The sequence below is a fragment of the Mya arenaria genome, chromosome 12, assembly GCF_026914265.1.
Source record: "Mya arenaria isolate MELC-2E11 chromosome 12, ASM2691426v1".
NCBI classification, from domain to species: domain Eukaryota; kingdom Metazoa; phylum Mollusca; class Bivalvia; order Myida; family Myidae; genus Mya; species Mya arenaria.
In genome coordinates, this window is record NC_069133.1 from 33770166 (window position 1) to 33795316 (window position 25151).

Below are 25151 nucleotides of genomic sequence, written 5' to 3' on the forward strand. Positions count from 1 at the left end.
TAATAATAATAATAATAATAATAATAATAATAATAATAATAATAATAACAATAAGATGCGTTACCGTGAAAAATATGATCCAAAAACATGAGCGATACCTCTTATATTTTAATGTGATAGAGAAAACTTGAATTGTACCAAGTACTGAAACAAACGAATTGAATGCACCGACCTGGATTCGCTCCCCTATACAACCAGATTTGTGTTATTCTTTAATTGTATTTTTTTCTGTAATTGTGGTATCAAAGAGTAAAATAATTACAATATAAGTATTTTCAGATGCATTTCTGGAATAATTATTTTTGGGGTCAAAACAGGAGCGAGTCCCTTTAAACCCCCACAGTGAAACTAGTAAGCATACATCGTACAGCAAATGAGCGCCTATATCAGAAGTAGTAGGGAAACTTGTAGGAGCAGGCAAATGTTTATCAATTTAGAACAATATACGCAACAAGACGAACAACTGATTTGCATATAGACCTTTAAATCACCGATAGCTTATATAATGGTTGAACTTATTGTGTTACCGACAAAGGACAGCCTGATTGACTTTTAATTTCGCTTCTATTGTCACTCTTGTATTTGAGCGCGTAATGGTAACGCCCCTTGTTTAGTAATGGATCCGTGGTCTAGTGTCAACCACTTTACAGTTAATCCAGGGGTTACAGGTTCGATTTCCCGCGGCAACACTACAACACTTCTAATCTTCCTCCCTGAGGGACCTTGAATTGGGGTCCCGTGTGACAATGCAATATATCGGTGCACGATAAAGAACCAGGGTAGCTCTAACCATGGTAACATTATGTCTGTACACTATGCTCCAAAATCCTAAAATTACTAACAATCTTATCGGAGCAATCACAGAATGGGCTTTGCCCGAGTTCGAGTATAATTACGCTTACATACCTTGTTTATACATGGCAGTGTCCCTTTTTGAAAACAATAATCAATATTCACGCAGATCGCCTTCAAAATATGACTTGTCTGACTAAAATACCACAAACTAGTTATTTTAAGGATTCATGTTTTACTCCTGCATGAAGTGATGGCATGGCATCCCAAATGACATAAAGAGATTAACGACATTCGAATATTAAAAACGACATTGTCAAATATGTTGACGATTCAACCTATAAGAACGGCAAATAAAACGTCGATTACAATGAAAATTAAACGTCCAATATATTTATAATACTGTCCTCGCATTGGTCCAAACATTACATCGACCATTATGGAAAGATACATGGCGTGATATAAGTTATTAAATATGTCATGGCTTTGCTTGCGGTTGTCAAGTTGGCCTGTATCAAATATGTATATTTTCTTTTTCAATTATTTTTTGCATAAACAACTTTCATTCACTGAAATCGCACTTTAAAGACAAATTAAATTCGAAATTGAAAACGCATTATTCATATTGGTCTATATGTCTTTATTTGTATTATAAACACAACAAATAAGTAATAAGAAAAAGAAGAAATGTAAATGAATACATGCAAACAAATGGTCAAGTGGACGGACTATCATGTATAATTTATAAGCAATAGGTCAGCTACACTGTAGATGAAGGCAAAACGATATTGAAACAAGTAGCATGAATCCCATTTCAGTACACAAATATATAATGAACCATGAACAAAAGCAAGAACTGTTTCTAAAAACATTAGTTGTCCATAAAAAAATAAAAAATTGTATTATTCGGTGGGTGGGGGTTGTTGTTTTTTGCATTAATATATACCATTTTGGGCAATGGGTGGACGCATATAATCGTAAGTAGTATGACTAGGGGATATCATCGAATATTCGGCTAAAGAGGAATATTATATCAAATGAATTCCAGTTGTTTCCCTTACATACAAAAGTTTGTGCATGGCAACACACTAAATATTCAAAAAGTCAAACAAGTTGACACAAAGTATGCTTTATAGCAATAAAAATATAACATGTACAATAAAAGCCGTGATATAAACGTATATCTGATTATGCTATTTGACACACGTGTGCTTAATTAAAATACAAACAAAAAACGTTAACAATAAAAGCCAAGGTTAATAAGCATATCCGATTATGCTTTTTGACACAAAACCATGGTAAAAGAGCATATGCGATTATCCTATTTGACACAAAATAGTGTTAAAATGCATATCCAATTAAGCTATTTGACATTAAATGTAATAGTAAAAAGCATATCCGATTATGTTATTTTATACAACGTCATAGTAAAAGCATATCCGATTATGCTCTTTTATACAATGTCATAGTAAAAAGCATATCCGATAATGCTATTTTATATAACGTCATAGTAAAAGCATATCCGATTATGCTATTTTATACAACGTCATAGTAAAAAGCATATCCGAATATGCTATTTTATACAACGTCATAGTAAAAGCATATCCGATTATGCTATTTGATTCAACGTCATAGTAAAAAGCATATTGGACTATACTGTATGACACAACGTCATGGTAAAAAAAACATAATTTTTTATCCGATTATGCTATTTGACTCATGGTAACTATGCTATTTTACACAATCAAAAGTGAAATGGATTGCTATAATTTTTTAACAATAAAAAACCTATTAGGCCCCAAAAAACTTTTGTTTCCACTAACACCTCTAAAGATAGGGTAGGAATGTAGGCAGGCAAAACTGTCTTTCTATTTCTTTTTTTTTTTGACGGACCGGAATTCTATACCAAACAGTCCTTTATCAGGGTATATCACTTTTGTAGAAAAATTTAATTATAAAATGGTCAAATTTAAACATTTTCAATCAAAAACAGTCCTTTATCAGGGTATATCACTTTTGTAGAAAAATTTAATTATAAAATGGTCAAATTTAAACATTTTCAATCAAAAATACACATTTTTTTCAAGAAATTACGAAAAAAATCCACACTTCGCAAAAGAAGTAAAGTCTCGGGAGGGAAAATTGAGTTACCCAGGATAGAAGAAACAAACAATTTTTACGCCTAAGCAAATCTGGTTATATTTTAAAGCATAAAATATTCAAAAAATAAAATGGTATCACAGAAACGAATTATATATCATATAGGCAATATATGCCACTATTATGCTGTATTCCGTTTTAGAGGCTTGGTCAACGTATAGCTTCATATAGCTTCATAGTGTTGATTTCTTCATAAAATAATCCAGTTATGCACCAGTCAATTGTAACCACGGCCCCCAGGTCCGGGGAATAGCGGGATTTTGACTTTAATTCCAGCCAAGCCAGGGTAAAATCCCCGCCCTGAGGAGACGTACTAATGGTAAACTCCTCGCCAAATGCCCTTGCACCCTAGGGGCGCTAGGTAAGACCCACGTCTAGTCCCCGCTATATTTGGCGTGAAGACAAAACAACGGCATTTACCCGGCATTGTGGGGCCACATGAAAGGTAAAAACACGGCCCATTTCCCAGGCTATCCCCGGTATACACCGGACCTGGGGGTCCGTGGTTACAATTGACTGGTGCATTACCACTACCATGACATTCTTGTATAAAAGCATGAAAAATATTGAGCATGTGGTAAACTGGTAATAAAGCATCTTAATGGTGTCATTTTCATTTGTGCGATTTCTGGTTCTGATGCAATTCGTTGTTTTTTATAAGAACTCGAAAAAATTATGAAACTTGAAATTAATTTTAGTGTTATCATTTGAGCACTCATTTATTTTACTGTTAATTCTTTTTCTTAATTAAAGTTGCACTGTCACAAATTGGCAGTTTTGACATTTAAAACAAACGTAATCGAATCAGCTTATTTGGCACCAATACCTTCAATTCAGTCATATAAGATAACTTACAATAGAAAGACCTAAATCGTTGGGAAAATTGTCCAAAATTTCATTTTCCTAAAGCGTTATTAACGCTTTACAACCTTTAGCCATTTTTAGCGTAAGTAAGAAAACACTGCGATCTGATCTTTCTCATCAGTTTTATACCACTGATGTTCCCAAAATTACTCCAAAAATTGTTCATTCCAAGACATAAAAATATTAAAGACAATCTGTGATAGTACAACTTTAAGTGGTTGGTCGTGTTCAGTATCTCGCCTCCACTTCGTCAGGACTCGGGCCGACTTTGTTCCTGGAATGTTGAAAACAAGTTATGAACAGCATTGAAGTCTTAGATCTCAAACACTTATAAATTCGTTATCATGTGTTATCTTAAAAACACATACAGTCGAAGCTCGCTATGCCGAACTCTGTTATCTCGAAGTGATGGGTATGTCGATCTTTGGGTTAAGTTTTACACTTTTGGTATTTCGGTTATATCGAAGGTTCCTTATCTCGAAGTATTTCCCGACGTCCCAAACTACTTTGAAATAGCGAGTCTCGATTGTATTTTCTAAATGAAATGGTTTTTGTTTTATTCGTCATTGTACTGTTAACAATAATGCTTTTGAAAAAAAATGATTCTGGTTACAAGTGAACACCGGAGATCATTTTCCGAACCTTCAATCAAAGATGGTCAATTTTGTCCGCAGTCTAGCCCCATCGAGATTCAAAACTGCAAATTTTAATTTCATTGTTACTCATCATTCATGATGAATTTTGCTAAAAATATAATTTGAAAGTTTAACTATATTTTACATATATTTTGTTACAACTAGGGCAATGGTAACACAAGTCTCAGTCCGAGTCTAGACTTATACGAAAAGCGCTTTAGTAATAATAAAAGATGTTTCGTTTAACCAAATTAACGGTAGATAATTGAACAATCGAAATACATGTAGCTATAACCTTCATAAAATGTCAGTATCACTCCTCAACTAGATGGAAAGATATACTGAAATGAAGATTTGCAGTTTTGCCACTTAAGTCTCAAACTTGAAATTGTTCGTTATTATGGCCCAAGACCTCTTGTCATTGTCAATGCGTTCTGACTTTAAGTGCAGTCTTCAAAGATTTAGGACCGTTCGCATGATCCTGGGCCTGGTTAATAATAGTTTTTGACCATGAGCATAATGCTGGATCGGGCTTATTACAGTTTTTGACCATGAATATGATGCTTCGCCGGTCTATTTACAGTTTTTGAGCATGCACATGATCCTGAGTTGGGTTAATTAGAGCATTTGACCATAAGCATGATGCTGGGTCGGGTTAATTACAGTTTTTTTACCATAAGCATGATGTTTGGTCGGGTAAGTTATCGTTTTTGACCATGATCCTGCGTCGGTAGAAATATAGTTTTGACCATGATGGTTGGTGAGTCTTAATATTGATTGAACTTGATGCTGCATCTTATGGGCCCTGGTTTGCACTTTACATGCGTAGAATAGCTTGACCAAGGTAGTTAAGTTTAAACTTTATTTACATTACAACGATTGTGACGAAAGTTATTGATTTGGTATGAAACGTAACTCGTGTTGGCACGATTTTGCACTAGAGTGTAATCTTGAGTTGTTGGCGAACCCGGAGAACCTGGAGAAAACCCACATGTCCGACTTGATGACCACAAACCAAACTCAAGTGAGTTTTCTCCCCGTTCTCTGGTTTCTCTCACAACACAAAACCACACTCTCACATGACATCGTGCAAACGAGAGTGACAAATTGTAGTAAGAGCTGTTGTTGTTGTTGCTGTTGTTGTTGTTGTTGTTGTTGTTGTTGTTGTTGTTGTTGTTTTTCTCAATATGTCGGCACGTCCATTAGAAATATTGTACTTACTCAAACGGTTGATCCTCCGGGTCCACACTTCTATAGTGTTTGGCAAGCTTTACGGCAAATATCAGGCTCGGAACGAAGAAAAACAGACACCAACCGATGGAAAACCAGAATCCGTTCTAAAATTTTAGTTTGAGATGTGCAGAAAGGACGGTATAGGGTAGAGTAATTGACATTTTGCTAACAAAATGTATCAAAAACCTTTTTTTCTGATTTGCGATTGTTTGCTTGTGTTTGTTCGTTTATGATAGTAATTAATTTACGTGTAAATAAAGTATAAAATCGAAAGCAACTGCAACGGGGAGCAGCCACAATCATAGTAGCAGTTGCAAAACATGTACGGCAAAACTTGGCTGAGGACAATGGCAGAGTCTTAACTTGCTTAGTTTTCACTGACCGTGTCAAGGCGGTTGCCCAATCATTTACCAATGAGGAGCTCCTACCTAGTGGTCGCTGACAGTGTCAAGGCGGTTGCCCAATCATTTACCAATGAGGAGTTCCTACCTAGTGTTCGCTGACAGTGTCAAGGCGGTTGCCCAATCATTTACCAATGAGGAGTTCCTACCTAGTGTTCGCTGACAGTGTCAAGGCGGTTGCCCAATCATTTACCAATGAGGAGTTCCTACCTAGTGTTCACTGACAGTGTCAAGGCGGTTGCCCAATCATTTACCAATGAGGAGTTCCTACCTAGTGTTCGCTGACAGTGTCAAGGCGGCTGCCCAATCATTTACCAATGAGGAGTTCCTACCTAGTGTTCGCTGACAGTGTCAAGGCGGTTGCCCAATCATTTACCAATGAGGAGTTCCTACCTAGTGTTCGCTGACAGTGTCAAGGCGGTTGCCCAATCATTTACCAATGAGGAGTTCCTACCTAGTGTTCGCTGACAGTGTCAAGGCGGTTGCCCAATCATTTACCAATGAGGAGTTCCTACCTAGTGTTCGCTGACAGTGTCAAGGCGGTTGCCCAATCATTTACCAATGACGAGTTCCTACCTAGTGTTTGCTGACAGTGTCAAGGCGGTTGCCCAATTATTTACCAATGAGGAGTTCCTACCTAGTGTTCGCTGACAGTGTCAAGGCGGTTGCCCAATCATTTACCAATGAGGAGTTCCTACCTAGTGTTCGCTGACAGTGTCAAGGCGGTTGCCCAATCATTAACCAATGAGGAGTTCCTACCTAGTGTTCGCTGACAGTGTCAAGGCGGTTGCCCAATCATTTACCAATGAGGAGTTCCTACCTAGTGTTCGCTGACAGTGTCAAGGCGGTTGCCCAATCATTTACCAATGATGAGTTCCTACCTAGTGTTCGCTGACAGTGTCAAGGCGGTTGCCCAATCATTTACCAATGAGGAGTTCCTACCTAGTGTTCGCTGACAGTGTCAAGGCGGTTGCCCAATCATTTACCAATGAGGAGTTCCTACCTAGTGTTCGCTGACAGTGTCAAGGCGGTTGCCCAATCATTTACCAATGAGGAGTTCCTACCTAGTGTTCGCTGACAGTGTCAAGGCGGTTGCCCAATCATTAACCCAAATGACGAGTTCCTACTAAGTATTAACTGACCGTGCCAAGACGGTTAACCCAACATTTACTCAATGACGAGTTTCTACTTAGTTTACATTGACCGTGCCAAGGCGGTAACCCAAACATTTACCCAATGACGAGTTCCTACTAAGTTAACAGTGACCGTGCCAAGGCGATAACCCAAACATTTACAAACGAATATATTCATTGGTGTTTATGGGTTTGCTTGACATTGATATTTGTGCCTTTAAACGGGATCTTGATGAATTGGTATTTTCTAGGTCAATTGATCCCACATTGTTTACATAATGCCGAAGTTACAAAGTTTAAAGTTACAATTTCTGAAGTAATGAATTATTTTAGTAAAAATTTCGAAACAGGAAAAAACGCCGCTTTGGCTTTGACGTAAGGCCATCGTTATGCTAAGTTATACTAAACAACAATATGGAATTAAAACGGTCATATGGAAGTTCAAATATGTTTAAGAACATTAAAAGAATTCAAATTCGTTTAAGAACATTAAAGGAGTTCGAATTCGTTTCATAATAATTCGTATGAACAGTAAAGGAGTAAATTTTGTTTAATAATAAACTCATATGAATATTAAGGGAGCTTGAATTATTTAAACATTGCATTCATATGTACATTCTTTATAAACATTGAGCTCATTTGCTCATTTAGGGAGTTTAAATACTTTAAAAACATTAAATTCATATGCACATTTAGGTAAGCAACATTGAAATCATACATGCATTTCTTTTATATGAACATTTAGGGTGTTCATTCATAAAACTAACATGTAATTCATATTTTTATACTCATTTAGGGAGTTAAAATTGATTTAATTTGTTAATAAAACATTTATGATAAACTACTCACAAACGCGTCAATAATGTACTGACACACAGCAACTCCTATGATGGAGTGATACAGGTTCCAGACTGGGGTACATTTGCCAACGTCTTCCAGCAGCTGTGGAAAAGAAATTTCGATTGTAAAATATTTGTCAGTGGATTTTAACATTCTGAAACTTGAAAATATTTCATTCTAGTCGAATGTTTAAATACGATGCATATATGCTCATGGGTGGTATTTAATATATTGATCTTAATTGGATCAAAGAACGATGTAGCTAATCGGATTGCTTGATATAACAAACGGACCCATACAATGAATGAAGTCAATGATGTATAATCACAACTTGAACTGATCTTTGTTTAAATTGGAATATTTTAAGTAAAGATTCAACAAGAGACAGCCCTGTACAGTTGAGACAAAAATGTTCTCAAATGTTCTCAAAGCTCGATTAAACATTTTATAATGTGTTTTATTTTGTTATGGCGATTGTTTAACCATTTCCATTTTATGGTAAAGTAATGAAAGTATATTAAGTACATCATTAATAAGTATTTTAATTTCATGTGTTAATGTTTTATCATGTTGCTATGTAGAAGTTCTAGAAAGAAAGTGATCATTGCCCAAATAGTATTGGATGGTTAACCAGGCATCAAACTGTCGCATTCATGTACATCGGGTAACTTTACTCACCGATTTCTTTGTGGATGTTACAAAAACTTCTGCAATATGTATCACTTCATTCTTGAATTTTCCAAGCAACTGAAAAACAGAAGAAGAAAATAGCACACGACGAACAGCATATTGATTCAGTGATGATGTTTCAATGAACGCGAGTATCAGCGTAAACACTCAGTGACGATGTTTCAAAGAACGCGAGTATCAGCGTAAATACTCAGTGACGATGTTTCAATGCACGCGAGTATCAGCGTAAACACTCAGTGACGATGTTTCAATGCACGCGAGTATCAGCGTAAACACTCAGTGACGATGTTTCAAGGAACGCGAGTATCAGCGTAAACACTAAGTGACGATGTTTCAAGGAACGCGAGTATCAGCGTTAACACTCAGTGAAGAAGTTTCAAGGAACGCGAGTATCAGCGTAAACACTCAGTGACGATGTTTCAATGCACACGAGTATCAGCGTAAACACTCAGTGACGATGTTTCAATGCACACGAGTATCAGCGTAAACACTCATTGAAGATGTTTCAATAAACGCGAGTATCAGCGTAAACACTCAGTGACGATGTTTCAATGCACACGAGGATCAGCGTAAACACTCAGTGACGATGTTTCAATGCACACGAGTATCAGCGTAAACACTCAGTGACGATGTTTCAATGCACACGATTATCAGCGTAAACACTCAGTGACGATGTTTCAATAAACGCGAGTATCAGCGTAAACACTCAGTGACGATGTTTCAATGCACACGAGTATCAGCGTAAGCACTCAGTCACGATGTGTCAATGCACACGAGTATCAGCGTAAACACTCAGTGACGATGTTTCAATGCACACGAGTATCAGCGTAAACACTCAGTGACGATGTTTCAATGCACACGAGTATCAGCGTAAACATTCAGTGACGATGTTTCAATGCACACGAGTATCAACATAAACACTCAGTGACGATGTTTCAATGCACACGAGTATCAGCAAAAACACTCAGTGACGATGTTTCAATGGACACGAGTATCAGCGTAAACACTCAGTGACGATGTTTCAATGCACACGAGTATCAGCATAAACACACAGTGACGATGTTTCAATGCACACGAGTATCAGCGTAAACATTCAGTGACGATGTTTCAATGCACACGAGTATCAACATAAACACTCAGTGACGATGTTTCAATGCACACGAGTATCAGCAAAAACACTCAGTGACGATGTTTCAATGCACACAAGGATCAGCGTAAACACTCAGTGACGATGTTTCAATGCACACGAGTATCAGCGTAAACACTCAGTGACGATGTTTCAATGCACACGAGTATCAGCGTAAACACTCAGTGACGATGTTTTCAACATAAACACTCATTGAAGATGTTTCAAAGAACGCGAGGATCAACATAAACACTCAGTGAAGATGTTTCAAGGAACGCGAGTATCAGCGTAAACACTGATTGAAGATGTTTCGATGAACACGAGTATCAACATAAACACTCATTGAAGATGTTTCAATAAACGCGAGTATCAGCGTAAACACTCAGTGACGATGTTTCAATGCACGCGAGTATCAGCGTAAACACTCAGTGACGATGTTTCAATGCACGCGAGTATCAGCGTAAACACTCAGTGACGATGTTTCAATGCACGCGAGTATCAGCGTAAACACTCAGTGACGATGTTTCAATGCACGCGAGTATCAGCGTAAACACTCAGTGACGATGTTTCAATGCACGCGAGTATCAGCGTAAACACTCAGTGACGATGTTTCAATGCACACGAGTATCAGCATAAACACTCAGTGACGATGTTTCAATGCACACGAGTATCAGCGTAAACACTCAGTGACGATGTTTCAATGCACACGAGTATCAGCGTAAACACTCAGTGACGATGTTTCAATGCACACGAGTATCAGCGTAAACACTCAGTGACGATGTTTCAATGCACACGAGTATCAGCGTAAACACTCAGTGACGATGTTTCAATGCACACGAGTATCAACATAAACACTCAGTGACGATGTTTCAATGCACACGAGTATCAGCGTAAACACTCTGTGACGATGTTTCAATGCACACGAGTATCAGCGTAAACACTCAGTGACGATGTTTCAATGCACACGAGTATCAGCGTAAACACTCAGTGACGATGTTTTCAACATAAACGCTCATTGAAGATGTTTCAAGGAACGCGAGGATCAACATAAACACTCAGTGAAGATGTTTCAAGGAACGCGAGTATCAGCGTAAACACTCATTGAAGATGTTTCGATGAACACGAGTATCAACATAAACACTCAGTGACGATGTTTCAATAAACGCGAGTATCAGCGTAAACACTCATTGAAGATGTTTCGATGAACACGAGTATCAACATAAACACTCATTGAAGATGTTTCAATAAACGCGAGTATCAGCGTAAACACTCAGTGACGATGTTTCAATGCATGCGAGTATCAGCGTAAACACTCAGTGACGATGTATCAAGGAACGCGAGTATCAGCGTAAACACTCAGTGACGATGTTTTAAGGAACGCGAGTATCAGCGTAAACACTCAGTGACGATGTTTCAATGCACGCGAGTATCAGCGTAAACACTCAGTGACGATGTTTCAAGGAACGCGAGTATCAGCGTAAACACTAAGTGACGATGTTTCAAGGAACGCGAGTATCAGCGTAAACACTCAGTGACGAAGTTTCAAGGAACGCGAGTATCAGCGTAAACACTCAGTGACGATGTTTCAATGCACACGAGTATCAGCGTAAACACTCAGTGACGATGTTTCAATGCACACGAGTATCAGCGTAAAGACTCATTGAAGATGTTTCAATAAACGCGAGTATCAGCGTAAACACTCAGTGACGATGTTTCAATGCACACGAGGATCAGCGTAAACACTCAGTGACGATGTTTCAATGCACACGAGTATCAGCGTAAACACTCAGTGACGATGTTTCAATGCACACGAGTATCAGCGTAAACACTCAGTGACGATGTTTCAATAAACGCGAGTATCAGCGTAAACACTCAGTGACGATGTTTCAATGCACACGAGTATCAGCGTAAACACTCAGTCACGATGTGTCAATGCACACGAGAATCAGCGTAAACACTCAGTGACGATGTTTCAATGCACACGAGTATCAGCGTAAACACTCAGTGACGATGTTTCAATGCACACGAGTATCAGCGTAAACATTCAGTGACGATGTTTCAATGCACACGAGTATCAACATAAACACTCAGTGACGATGTTTCAATGCACACGAGTATCAGCAAAAACACTCAGTGACGATGTTTCAATGCACACGAGTATCAGCGTAAACACACAGTGACGGTGTTTCAATGCACACGAGTATCAGCGTAAACACTCAGTGCCGATGTTTCAATGCACACGAGTATCAACATAAACACTCAGTGCCGATGTTTCAATGCACACAAGGATCAGCGTAAACACTCTGTGACGTTGTTTCAATGCACACGAGTATCAGCGTAAACACTCAGTGACGATGTTTCAATGCACACGAGTATCAGCGTAAACACTCAGTGACGATGTTTTCAACATAAACACTCATTGAAGATGTTTCAAAGAACGCGAGGATCAACATAAACACTCAGTGAAGATGTTTCAAGGAACGCGAGTATCAGCGTAAACACTGATTGAAGATGTTTCTATGAACACGAGTATCAACATAAACACTCATTGAAGATGTTTCAATAAACGCGAGTATCAGCGTAAACACTCAGTGACGATGTTTCAATGCACACGAGTATCAGCGTAAACACTCAGTGACGATGTTTCAATGCACACGAGTATCAGCGTAAACACTCAGTGACGATGTTTCAATGCACACGAGTATCAGCGTAAACACTCAGTCACGATGTGTCAATGCACACGAGAATCAGCGTAAACACTCAGTGACGATGTTTCAATGCACACGAGTATCAGCGTAAACACTCAGTGACGATGTTTCAATGCACACGAGTATCAGCGTAAACATTCAGTGACGATGTTTCAATGCACACGAGTATCAACATAAACACTCAGTGACGATGTTTCAATGCACACGAGTATCAGCAAAAACACTCAGTGACGATGTTTCAATGCACACGAGTATCAGCGTAAACACACAGTGACGGTGTTTCAATGCACACGAGTATCAGCGTAAACACTCAGTGCCGATGTTTGAATGCACACGAGTATCAACATAAACACTCAGTGCCGATGTTTCAATGCACACAAGGATCAGCGTAAACACTCTGTGACGATGTTTCAATGCACACGAGTATCAGCGTAAACACTCAGTGACGATGTTTCAATGCACACGAGTATCAGCGTAAACACTCAGTGACGATGTTTTCAACATAAACACTCATTGAAGATGTTTCAAAGAACGCGAGGATCAACATAAACACTCAGTGAAGATGTTTCAAGGAACGCGAGTATCAGCGTAAACACTGATTGAAGATGTTTCTATGAACACGAGTATCAACATAAACACTCATTGAAGATGTTTCAATAAACGCGAGTATCAGCGTAAACACTCAGTGACGATGTTTCAATGCACGCGAGTATCAGCGTAAACACTCAGTGACGATGTTTCAATGCACGCGAGTATCAGCGTAAACACTAAGTGACGATGTTTCAATGCACGCGAGTATCAGCGTAAACACTCAGTGACGATGTTTCAAGGAACGCGAGTATCAGCGTAAACACTCAGTGACGATGTTTCAATGCACACGAGTATCAGCGTAAACACTCAGTGACGATGTTTCAATGCACACGAGTATCAGCGTAAACACTCAGTGACGATGTTTCAATGCACACGAGTATCAGCGCAAACACTCAGTGACGATGTTTCAATGCACACGAGTATCAGCGTAAACACTCAGTGACGATGTTTTAATGCACACGAGTATCAACATAAACACTCAGTGACGATGTTTCAATGCACACGAGTATCAGCGTAAACACTCTGTGACGATGTTTCAATGCACACGAGTATCAGCGTAAACACTCAGTGACGATGTTTCAATGCACACGAGTATCAGCGTAAACACTCAGTGACGATGTTTTCAACATAAACGCTCATTGAAGATGTTTCAAGGAACGCGAGGATCAACATAAACACTCAGTGAAGATGTTTCAAGGAACGCGAGTATCAGCGTAAACACTCATTGAAGATGTTTCGATGAACACGAGAATCAACATAAACACTCAGTGACGATGTTTCAATAAACGCGAGTATCAGCGTAAACACTCATTGAAGATGTTTCGATGAACACGAGTATCAGCGTAAACACACAGTGACGATGTTTCAAGGAACGCGAGTATCAGCGTAAACACTCAGTGACGATGTTTTAAGGAACGCGAGTATCAGCGTAAACACTCAGTGACGATGTTTCAAGGAACGCGAGTATCAGCGTAAACACTCAGTGACGATGTTTTAAGGAACGCGAGTATCAACATAAACACTCATTGAAGATGTTTCAATAAACGCGAGTATCAGCGTAAACACACAGTGACGATGTTTCAAGGAACGCGAGTATCAGCGTAAACACTCAGTGACGATGTTTTAAGGAACGCGAGTATCAGCGTAAACACTCAGTGACGATGTTTCAAGGAACGCGAGTATCAGCGTAAACACTCAGTGACGATGTTTCAATGCACACGAGTATCAGCGTAAACACTCAGTGACGATGTTTCAATGCACACGAGTATCAGCGTAAACACTCAGTGAAGATGTTTCAATGCACACGAGTATCAGCGTAAACACTCAGTGACGATGTTTCAATGCACACGAGTATCAGCGTAAACACTCAGTGACGATGTTTCAACATATTAAACACTCATTGAAGATGTTTCGATGAACACGAGGATCAACATAAACACTCATTGAAGATGTTTCAAGGAACGCGAGGATCAACATAAACACTCATTGAAGATGTTTCAAGGAACACGAGTATCAAAATAAACACTTAGTGACGATGTTTCAAGGAACGCGAGTTTCAACAAGGAACGCGAGGATGAACATAAACACTCAGTGATGATGTCTCGAGGAACGCGAGGATGAGCATCAACACTTAGTGACGATGTCTCAAGAAACGCGAGTATCAAACAATAAGTGACGATGTTTCGAGGAACGCGAGTATCAAACGATAAGTGACGATATTTCAGGGAACACTAGTATCAAACACTAAGTGACGATATTTCGAGGAACTCGAGTATTAAACACTAAGTGACGATATTTCGAGGAACTCGAGTATTAAACACTAAGTGACGATATTTCGAGGAACGCGAGTATCAAACACTAAGTGACGATATTGCAAAGAACACGAGTATCAAACACTAAGTGACGATGTTTCAAATAATACGAGTATCAAACACTAAGTGACGATGTTTCGAGGAACACGAGTATCAAACACTAAGTGACGATGTTTCGAGGAACACGAGTATCAACACTAAGTGGCGATGTTTCAAGGAACGCGAGGATGAACATAAACACTTAGTGACGATGTTTCAAGTAACGCGAGGATCAACATAAACACTTAGTTACGATATTTTAAGGAGATCGAGGATAAACACTTAACACTTAGTGACGATGTATCAAGGAACGCGAGAATCAACATAAACACTAAGTGATGATGTACTAGTAAACACTTAGTGACGATGTTTCAAGGAACGCGAGTATCAACATAAACACTTAGTGGCGATGTTTCAAGGAACGCGAGTATCAACATAAACACTTAGTGGCGATGTTTCAAGGAACGCGAGTATCAACATAAACACTTAGTGGCGATGTTTCAAGGAACGCGAATATCAACATAAACACTTAGTGGCGATGTTTCAAGGAACGCGAGTATCAACATAAACACTTAGTGGCGATGTTTCAAGGAACGCGAGTATCAACATAAACACTTAGTGGCGATGTCTCAGGGAACGCGAGTATCAACATAAACACTTAGTGGCGATGTTTGGATCAACATGAGTATCAACATAAACACTTAGTGGCGATGTCTCAAGGAACGCGAGTATCAACATAAACACTTAGTGGCGATGTTTCAAGGAACGCGAGTATCAACATAAACACTTAGTGGTGATGTTTGGATCAACGCGAGTATCAACATAAACACTTAGTGGCGATGTTTCAAGGAACGCGAGTATCAACATAAACACTTAGTGGCGATGTTTCAAGGAACGCGAGTATCAACATAAACACTTAGTGGCGATGTTTCAAGGAACGCGAGTATCAACATAAACACTTAGTGGCGATGTTTCAAGGAACGCGAGTATCAACATAAACACTTAGTGGCGATGTCTCAAGGAACGCGAGTATCAACATAAACACTTAGTGGTAATGTTTGGATCAACATGAGTATCAACATGAACACTTAGTGGCGATGTTTGGATCAACATGAGTATCAACATAAACACTTAGTGGTGATGTCTCAATGAACGCGAGTATCAACATAAACACTTAGTGGCGATGTTTCAAGGAACGCGAGTATCAACATAAACACTTAGTGGCGATGTTTCAAGGAACGCGAGTATCAACATAAACACTTAGTGACGATGTCTCAAGGAACGCGAGTATCAACATAAACACTTAGTGGCGATGTCTCAAGGAACGCGAGTATCAACATAAACACTTAGTGGTGATGTTTGGATCAACATGAGTATCAACATAAACACTTAGTGGCGATGTCTCAAGGAACGCGAGTATCAACATAAACACTTAGTGGCGATGTTTCAAGGAACGCGAGTATCAACATAAACACTTAGTGGCGATGTTTCAAGGAACGCGAGTATCAACATAAACACTTAGTGGCGATGTCTCAAGGAACGCGAGTATCAACATAAACACTTAGTGGTGATGTTTGGATCAACATGAGTATCAACATAAACACTTAGTGGCGATGTCTCAAGGAACGCGAGTATCAACATAAACACTTAGTGGCGATGTTTCAAGGAACGCGAGTATCAACATAAACACTTAGTGGTGATGTCTCAAGGAACGCGAGTATCAACATAAACACTTAGTGGTGATGTCTCAAGGAACGCGAGTATCAACATAAACAATTAGTGGTGATGTTTGGATCAACATGAGTATCAACATAAACACTTAGTGGCGATGTCTCAAGGAACGCGAGTATCAACATAAATACTTAGTGGCGATGTTTCAAGGAACGCGAGTATCAACATAAACACTTAGTGGCGATGTTTCAAGGAACGCGAGTATCAACATAAACACTTAGTGGCGATGTCTCAAGGAACGCGAGTATCAACATAAACACTTAGTGGCGATGTCTCAAGGAACGCGAGTATCAACATAAACACTTAGTGGCGATGTTTGGATCAACATGAGTATCAACATAAACACTTATTGGCGATGTCTCAAGGAACGCGAGTATCAACATAAACACTTAGTGGCGATGTTTCAAGGAACGCGAGTATCAACATAAACACTTAGTGGTGATGTCTCAAGGAACGCGAGTATCAACATAAACACTTAGTGGCGATGTTTCAAGGAACGCGAGTATCAACATAAACACTTAGTGGCGATGTTTCAAGGAACGCGAGTATCAACATAAACACTTAGTGGTGATGTTTGGATCAACATGAGTATCAACATAAACACTTAGTGGCGATGTCTCAAGGAACGCGAGTATCAACATAAACACTTAGTGGCGATGTCTCAAGGAACGCGAGTATCAACATAAACACTTAGTGGTGATGTCTCAGGGAACGCGAGTATCAACATAAACACTTAGTGGCGATGTTTGGATCAACATGAGTATCAACATAAACACTTAGTGGCGATGTTTCAAGGAACGCGAGTATCAACATAAACACTTAGTGGTGATGTCTCAAGGAACGCGAGTATCAACATAAACACTTAGTGGCGATGTCTCAAGGAACGCGAGTATCAACATAAACACTTAGTGGCGATGTCTCAGGGAACGCGAGTATCAACATAAACACTTAGTGGCGGTGTTTGGATCAACATGAGTATCAACATAAACACTTAGTGGCGATGTCTCAAGGAACGCGAGTATCAACATAAACACTTAGTGGCGATGTTTCAAGGAACGCGAGTATCAACATAAACACTTAGTGGCGATGTTTCAAGGAACGCGAGTATCATCATAAACACTTAGTGGCGATGTCTCATGGAACGCGAGTATCAACATAAACACTTAGTGGCGATGTCTCAAGGAACGCGAGTATCAACATAAACACTTAGTGGCGATGTTTGGATCAACATGAGTATCAACATAAACACTTAGTGGCGATGTCTCAAGGAACGCGAGTATCAACATAAACACTTAGTGGCGATGTTTCAAGGAACGCGAGTATCAACATAAACACTTAGTGGCGATGTTTCAAGGAACGCGAGTATCAACATAAACACTTAGTGGCGATGTTTCAAGGAACGCGAGTATCAACATAAACACTTAGTGGCGATGTTTCACGGAACGCGAGTATCAACATAAACACTTAGTGGCGATGTCTCAAGGAACGCGAGTATCAACATAAACACTTAGTGGTGATGTTTGGATCAACATGAGTATCAACATAAACACTTAGTGGCGATGTTTCAAGGAACGCGAGTATCAACATAAACACTTAGTGGCGATGTTTCAAGGAACGCGAGTATCAACATAAACACTTAGTGGCGATGTTTCAAGGAACGCGAGTATCAACATAAACACTTAGTGACGATGTTTCAAGGAACGCGAGTATCAACATAAACACTTAGTGGCGATGTCTCAAGGAACGCGAGTATCAACATAAACACTTAGTGGCGATGTTTCAAGGAACGCGAGTATCAACATAAACACTTAGTGGCGATGTCTCAAGGAACGCGAGTATCAACATAAACACTTAGTGGCGATGTTTCAAGGAACGCGAGTATCAACATAAACACTTAGTGGCGATGTCTCAAGGAACGCGAGTATCAACATAAACACTTAGTGGCGATGTTTCAAGGAACGCGAGTATCAACATAAACACTTAGTGGCGATGTTTCAAGGAACGCGAGTATCAACATAAACACTTAGTGGCGATGTCTCAAGGAACGCGAGTATCAACATAAACACTTAGTGGTGATGTTTGGATCAACATGAGTATCAACATAAACACTAACTCTAGTGACCATGTTTCAAAGAAAAATTACTTGATGTCATTTTAAGATAATTCAAGCTTTTGAATATGTTGTGAAAAGGATCTCTACTTTTAAGGGAGATAACTACGCAAGATATTGGTTGAACATGTTGACAAGTGTGAGGTTAAATGCTCATTAACTCGTTTAAACCCCAGTGAACGCATGTTTCGCTGACTGTTTGAAGACGGTAACCCCAAAATAAATTATGAAGATACTGTCATTTAAATGCATTTTTTTGTAGTGATGTGACGATGTGTGTCCACTTGTTGAATGTCAGTTTGGCCGTAAACCTTGTTCCTCTCAACGTGGTGGTCGGGAATATTTTAAATACTAGTCATACCTCTCGATATACCATTGTATTGAACAATAAGTTATGATAATCTTTATAATTGTTTCGTTTGCATATTCCTTTTTTGTGGATTTTTTGGTTTCGTAAAAGTTTATCTTATAATAAGTTTTAGTCAGCCTCCAATGTCAATGTAACGACATCAGAGGGACACGCCTTCTTGCAAAACCGCTACTGGAGTTATTACGCGACCCTGACCGATATTTCGAGTAAGTGTCCGAGAGTGGGTATACACATACAACAGCTAATCCCAAATAGTGACTGTTTTTACATTTTCAATCTTAAAAAAAGTTATGGAACTACAAGTTTTTAAAGTTACCATTAACTTCAATATTGAGACGTATGCCATGTTTTGCATTCCAGCTACACTGGCTGATAATTTCATCATTGTTTTCGTTTAACGCAATGAATTATCCCCTTAAGTGCGTCTAACACGGACATATATTTTTCTTTCTCTATAATTTTCGGACATTAACTCGATCAACCGCTCAGGGTCGCGTTCCACCTTAAGGCTATTTTAGTACCATTCAGTCCATGTGGACATGAAACAAAGAAGACACAAATAAACACCAATGCAGAAATAGAAAAAGGTATTATACCCATACAATGATTAATCAAGTTATTCACTTGGTAAGATTGATGCACGCTTTGACAATATGAACACATTCGCGTGTTTACTGACCGTTGGGAGTTGTGCTGTTATATTACCCTGGGCTTTCTTCATACCATCCGTAAAGTCGGTTTTCCAAGTCTGAAATTTAAAGACACAAGATAACTTTATAACATAATTAAATTATTATAATCATTAAGTTAACGTAATTCAGATATTTGGCCATCTGTGTTATTGCTAACCCCTCTGACTTCAACAAATAACATTTCAAGTTGGGCCTATTCCCTTTGAGACCGACATAATTGATCTACGATGAAGAATGCACATACATTATTATTTGACATTACATATACAATAATAATATAATAATAATTACATAATGCATATTAAAGCTGCACTCTCACAGATTGACTGTTTTGACAACTCTTTAATTTATTTACTTGGCATAGGCCAAATTTTGCGAAAATGTTTGGAAACCAGTGATACAAGACTGCTGACAAAAGAACAGATCCCACTTATTCATAAATACGTTCAAATATTGCTATTTTATTGCTTAAGGCGTTACTAACGCTTTAAGAAAAACGTTCTTTTCGGCGGTAATCCAAACAATTGAGAATTGTAATATTGTAAGGTTATCTTTTATGACAGATTTGAAGGCATTTATACCAAAATCAGCTAATTCTGAGACAAAAACTAAAATTAATGTCAATTCAATCTATGAGAGTGTGGTCAATATTTCAATGAATTATGAAACTATTTCCAATAATATTTTAAATAATGAATTCATTAACAAAAGGATATTTAGTTACAGGTCAAACTGGCTAGAACGACCAGTTGGTTAAGACGCGTCTTCATAATTTGCAACTAATCCACGAAATCCTTTTTCAGAGAAGTGTTGTATGAATAAAGATAATTGATACTCTTAAAAGCATTAAAAGAAAACATTTAAAAAATACAGATTTAATTGCATGTTTTACTCACAGGAATCTCTGCTTTGATTGCTTTTAGTTCATCAACAGCACCCTTAAAGCCGCTCTGAAAATATTTTAAATGTGTTAGAAAAAGACTATAAATTTATTCCTTAATCATATGTTAAAAATCGAAAAAGTATATTTTACAAATAAAGCTTTTGTTGTACAAACCATGTCTAATCCTGCTTGTTGGCCCTGTGTTACAGCGGTGTCCATCAGAGGAAAATGTAGATTGTCAAATGTGTGTTCGAGATCGGCAAAGCTATTCGTAGCTTTGTTCTCTAAATCACCAGTTGTTAAACCTGTGATGGAACCCAATGTTTTGTTGAGAGATGCGTCGATGCTCTGAAAATAAAGTTTCATTTACAAATAAGCATGCATCCAACCCAGTGTGTGTATACCACGTGATAAATTGCGTCATAAATGCTACGTCAGAAGGCAATATTTTGATTTGAAAAAAATACTTTGAACAAAGATAATTTCACAATTTCTCCACCATTTTAAATGAAACATAGCGCAGTCTACGCCGCTTACAGAGCCCTACCTTCGGTATTTTGACAAAGTTTGGTTGAGAGTAAAGTTTCTTTAAACACTTCGGTAAACCTTTACATTATACGGCCGGCCGTCTGACGGAGCACTGTCGAAACATTATTTTGGAAACAGGTTTGTCGAAGTGTTTGATGAAACAAATGACTTTATCAAATTTCGGAAATAAAACAAATGCAGGGCTCTTTAAGCGGCATAGACTGCCATGTGTTTCATTTAAAATGGTATAATGGAAAAGTTTTCTTTGTTTAAGTTTTCATTTTAAGCAAAAGTTTGCCTTCCGACGTAGCATAAATATAATATGTAATATGACGTATTTTATCACGTGGTATACACACACTACAACCATTGTCGATGATGTCAGATTTTGATGCCTTGTCATATATTTTTGGTTTTTGCCTGGTGACGTCATATGTTTTTGGGTTCATTCAAAAGGGTTTGGCTTCCTGGTAACAAAAACGTTAAAATAAATGACCGAAAATACACTACATTTTGTATTAACTTATTACTGTCCTTGTGTCCCAAATCGTAGCGTACAGTGTTTATATATTTTTTCCTTATTCATAACACCTTTCAAATGATGCAAAATCATATGGGTTCAGCAGAAATCTAATTCAAATAAAATTCGCACACATGTACATACTTCTTATTAAAACTTAATGGTATAAGAAATCAATCAATCAGAAATGGGTATTGTAGTAATTATGACATAACCAAACACTATGACGGCATAGTTACTGCAAATTGAACAGAAATAGAACTGCGATGCCCATGGTGTGATGTGTTTGTGAGACCATAGGCTCTGTTATTGTAATGTTTATTTCTCTTTCATGTAAAACTTATTTGATAGAATTCCAAACACTAATGATTGGAAAATTTAATTAAAGACATAGTTTCACCAAGAATGACTACTTCAGAACGGTTTGATTATTAACCACTCAAGCTGTGAGTATATTTTGTATGCACACATTGTCAGAGTGGTTTATACCGCATTGTCTGAGAGGTTAATACCGCATTGTCAGAGTGGTTAATACCGCATTGTCAGAGTGGCTAATACCGCATTGTCAGAGTGGTTTATACCGCATTGTCAGAGTGGTTAATACCGCATTGTCATAGTGGTTTATACCGCATTGTCAGAGTGTTTTATACCGCATTGTCAGAGTGGTTAATACCGCATTGTCAGAGTGGTTTATACCGCATTGTCAGAGTGGTTTATACCGCTTTGTCAGAGTGGTTAATATCGCATTGTCAGAGTTGTTAATACCGCATTGTCAGAGTGGTTTATACCGCAGTGTCAGGGTGGTTTGTCAGAGTTGATTAAACCGCATTGTCAGAGCGGTTTATACCGCAGTGTCCGGGTGATTTGTCAGAGTCGATTGAACCTCATTGTCAGAGTGGTTTATACCACAGCGTCAGAAACTTTTAGAGCGTATTTCCAAATGTACTGCATTGTCAGATGGGTTTATACCGCATTGCTATTAAACCGCATTATCAGAGTGGTATATAATGCATAGTCTAAGTGGGTTATACTGTATTGTCAGAGTGGTTAATACCGCATTGTCAGAGTTGCTAATACCGCATTGTCAAAATGGTAATTATTGCACTGTCAAAGTGGTTTATACCGCATTGACAAAGTGATTGGCTAAAGTGATTTAAACCTCATTGTCAGAGCAGTTTATACCGCATTGTCAGAGTGGTTTGTCAGATAGGTTTAAGCCGCACTGTCAGGGTGTCTTTATACCGCATGTCAAATAGTTCATAGCGCATTGTCAAAATGGTTAATACTGCATTACCAGGGTGGTCTATACCGCATTGTCAGGGTATTTCTCAGAGTTGTTTAATCCTCAATGCCAGCGCAGTTTTTATGGTATTGTCGGTTTATACCCAATAGTACAAACGGTTGTAACCGCATTGTCAGAATAGTTCATACCGAATAGTCAGTATGGTTTTTACCGCATTGTCAGAGTGGTTTATACAACATTGTCAGAACGGTTTGTAACGCATTGTCAGATGGGTTTATACCACATTGTCAGAACGGTTTGTAACGCATTGTCAGAGTGGTTTATACAACATTGTCAGAACGGTGTGTACCGCATTGTCAGATGGGTTTATACCACATTGTCAGAACGGTTTGTAACGCATTGTCAGAGTGGTTTATACCGCATTGTCAGAACGGTTTGTACCGCTTTGTCAGATTGGTTTATACCACATTGTCAGAACGGTTTGTAACGCATTGTCAGAGTGGTTTATACCGCATTGTCAGAACGGTTTGTACCGCTTTGTCAGATTGGTTTATACCACGTTGTCAGAACGTTTTGTACCGCATTGTCAGAGTGGTTTATACCACACTGTTAGAACGGTTTGTACCGCATTGTCAGAGTGGTTTATACCACATTGTCAGAACGGTTTGTACTGTATTGTTAGAGTGGTTTATATGGCATTGTCAGAACGGTTTGTACCGCATTGTTAGAGTGGTTTATACACATTGTCAGAACGGTGTGTACCGCATTGTCAGAGTGGTTTATACCGCATTGTCAGAACGGTATGTACCTCATTGTCAGAGCGGTTAATATCATATTGTCAGAGTGGTTAATACCACATTGTCAGAGTGGTTAAGACCACATTGTCAGAGAGCGTAAAACCACATTGTCAGAGTGGTTAATACCACATTGTCAGAGTGGTTAAGACCACATTGTCAGAGAGCTTAATACCACATTGTCAAAGTGGTTTATACCACATTGTCAGAGTGGTTAATATCACATTGTCAGAGTGGTTTATACCGCATTGTCAGACCGATTAATACCGCATTGTCAGAGTGGTTTATACCACATTGTCAGATCGATTAATACCACATTGTCAGAGTGGTTTATACCACATTGTCAGATCGATTAATACCGCATTGTCAGAGCGTTTTTACCGCATTGTCGGAGTTGTTTATACCGCATTGTCAGACCCGTTTATTCCACATAGTCAGAGTGGTTTAATCCACATTGTCAGAGTGGTTAAAACCGCATTGTCAGAGTGTTTTATACCGCATTGTCAGAGCGGTTTATACTGCACTGTCAGATAAGTTTATACCGCATTGTCAGACCAGTTTTTACCGCATTGTCGGAGTGGTTTATACCGCATTGTCAGAGCGGTTTTTACCGCATTGTCGGAGTGGTTTTTACCGCATTGTCAGACCCGTTTATTCCACACAGTCAACGTGGTTTATTCCGCATAGTCAGAGTGGTTTATATCAGATTGTCAGACCCGTTTATTCCACATAGTCAGAGTGGTTTATACCACATTGTCAGATCGATTAATACCGCATTGTCAGAGCAGTTTATACCGCATTGTCAGAGTGGTTTATACCACATTGTCAGACCAGTTTATTTCACATAGTCAGAGTGGTTTATACCACATTGTCAGACCCGTTTATTCCACATTGTCAGAGTGGTGTATTCCACATTGTCAGAGTGGTTTATTCCACATAGTCAGATCGGTTCATACCGCATTGTCAGAGTGGTTTATACCACATTGTCAGACCGGTTTATACCGCATTGTCAGATCGATTAATACCACATTGTCAGAGTGGTTTATATAACATTGTCAGATCGGTTTATTTCACATAGTCAGAGTTGTTTGTATGACATTGTCAGAGTGGTTTATACCGCATTGTTAGAGTGGTTAATACCACATTGTCAGAGTGGTTTATACCACATCGTCAGAGTGGTTTAAACTGCATTGTCAGAATGGTTTATACTACATTGTCAGAACAAAAATTTGCATCATATTAAAATTGAATCTTTAA

General features: G+C 38.6%; 1 protein-coding gene across 1 annotated transcript in view; it reads right to left on the bottom strand.

Moving 5' to 3' along the window:
- Positions 1–1415: 1415 nt before the first annotated feature.
- LOC128210297 (prominin-1-A-like) overlaps positions 1416–25151 on the bottom strand; it is a 46891-nt gene continuing 23155 nt past the window's right edge. Inside the window, exons 16-22 of the mRNA XM_052914563.1 lie at positions 20984–21157; positions 20823–20876; positions 19914–19982; positions 8737–8805; positions 8068–8160; positions 5673–5788; positions 1416–4090 (exon numbers count right to left, since the gene is read on the bottom strand). Of these exons, the coding sequence (XP_052770523.1) occupies positions 4045–4090; positions 5673–5788; positions 8068–8160; positions 8737–8805; positions 19914–19982; positions 20823–20876; positions 20984–21157 (621 nt within the window). The 3' untranslated portion in view covers positions 1416–4044. The remainder of the gene's footprint in view (positions 4091–5672; positions 5789–8067; positions 8161–8736; positions 8806–19913; positions 19983–20822; positions 20877–20983; positions 21158–25151) is intronic.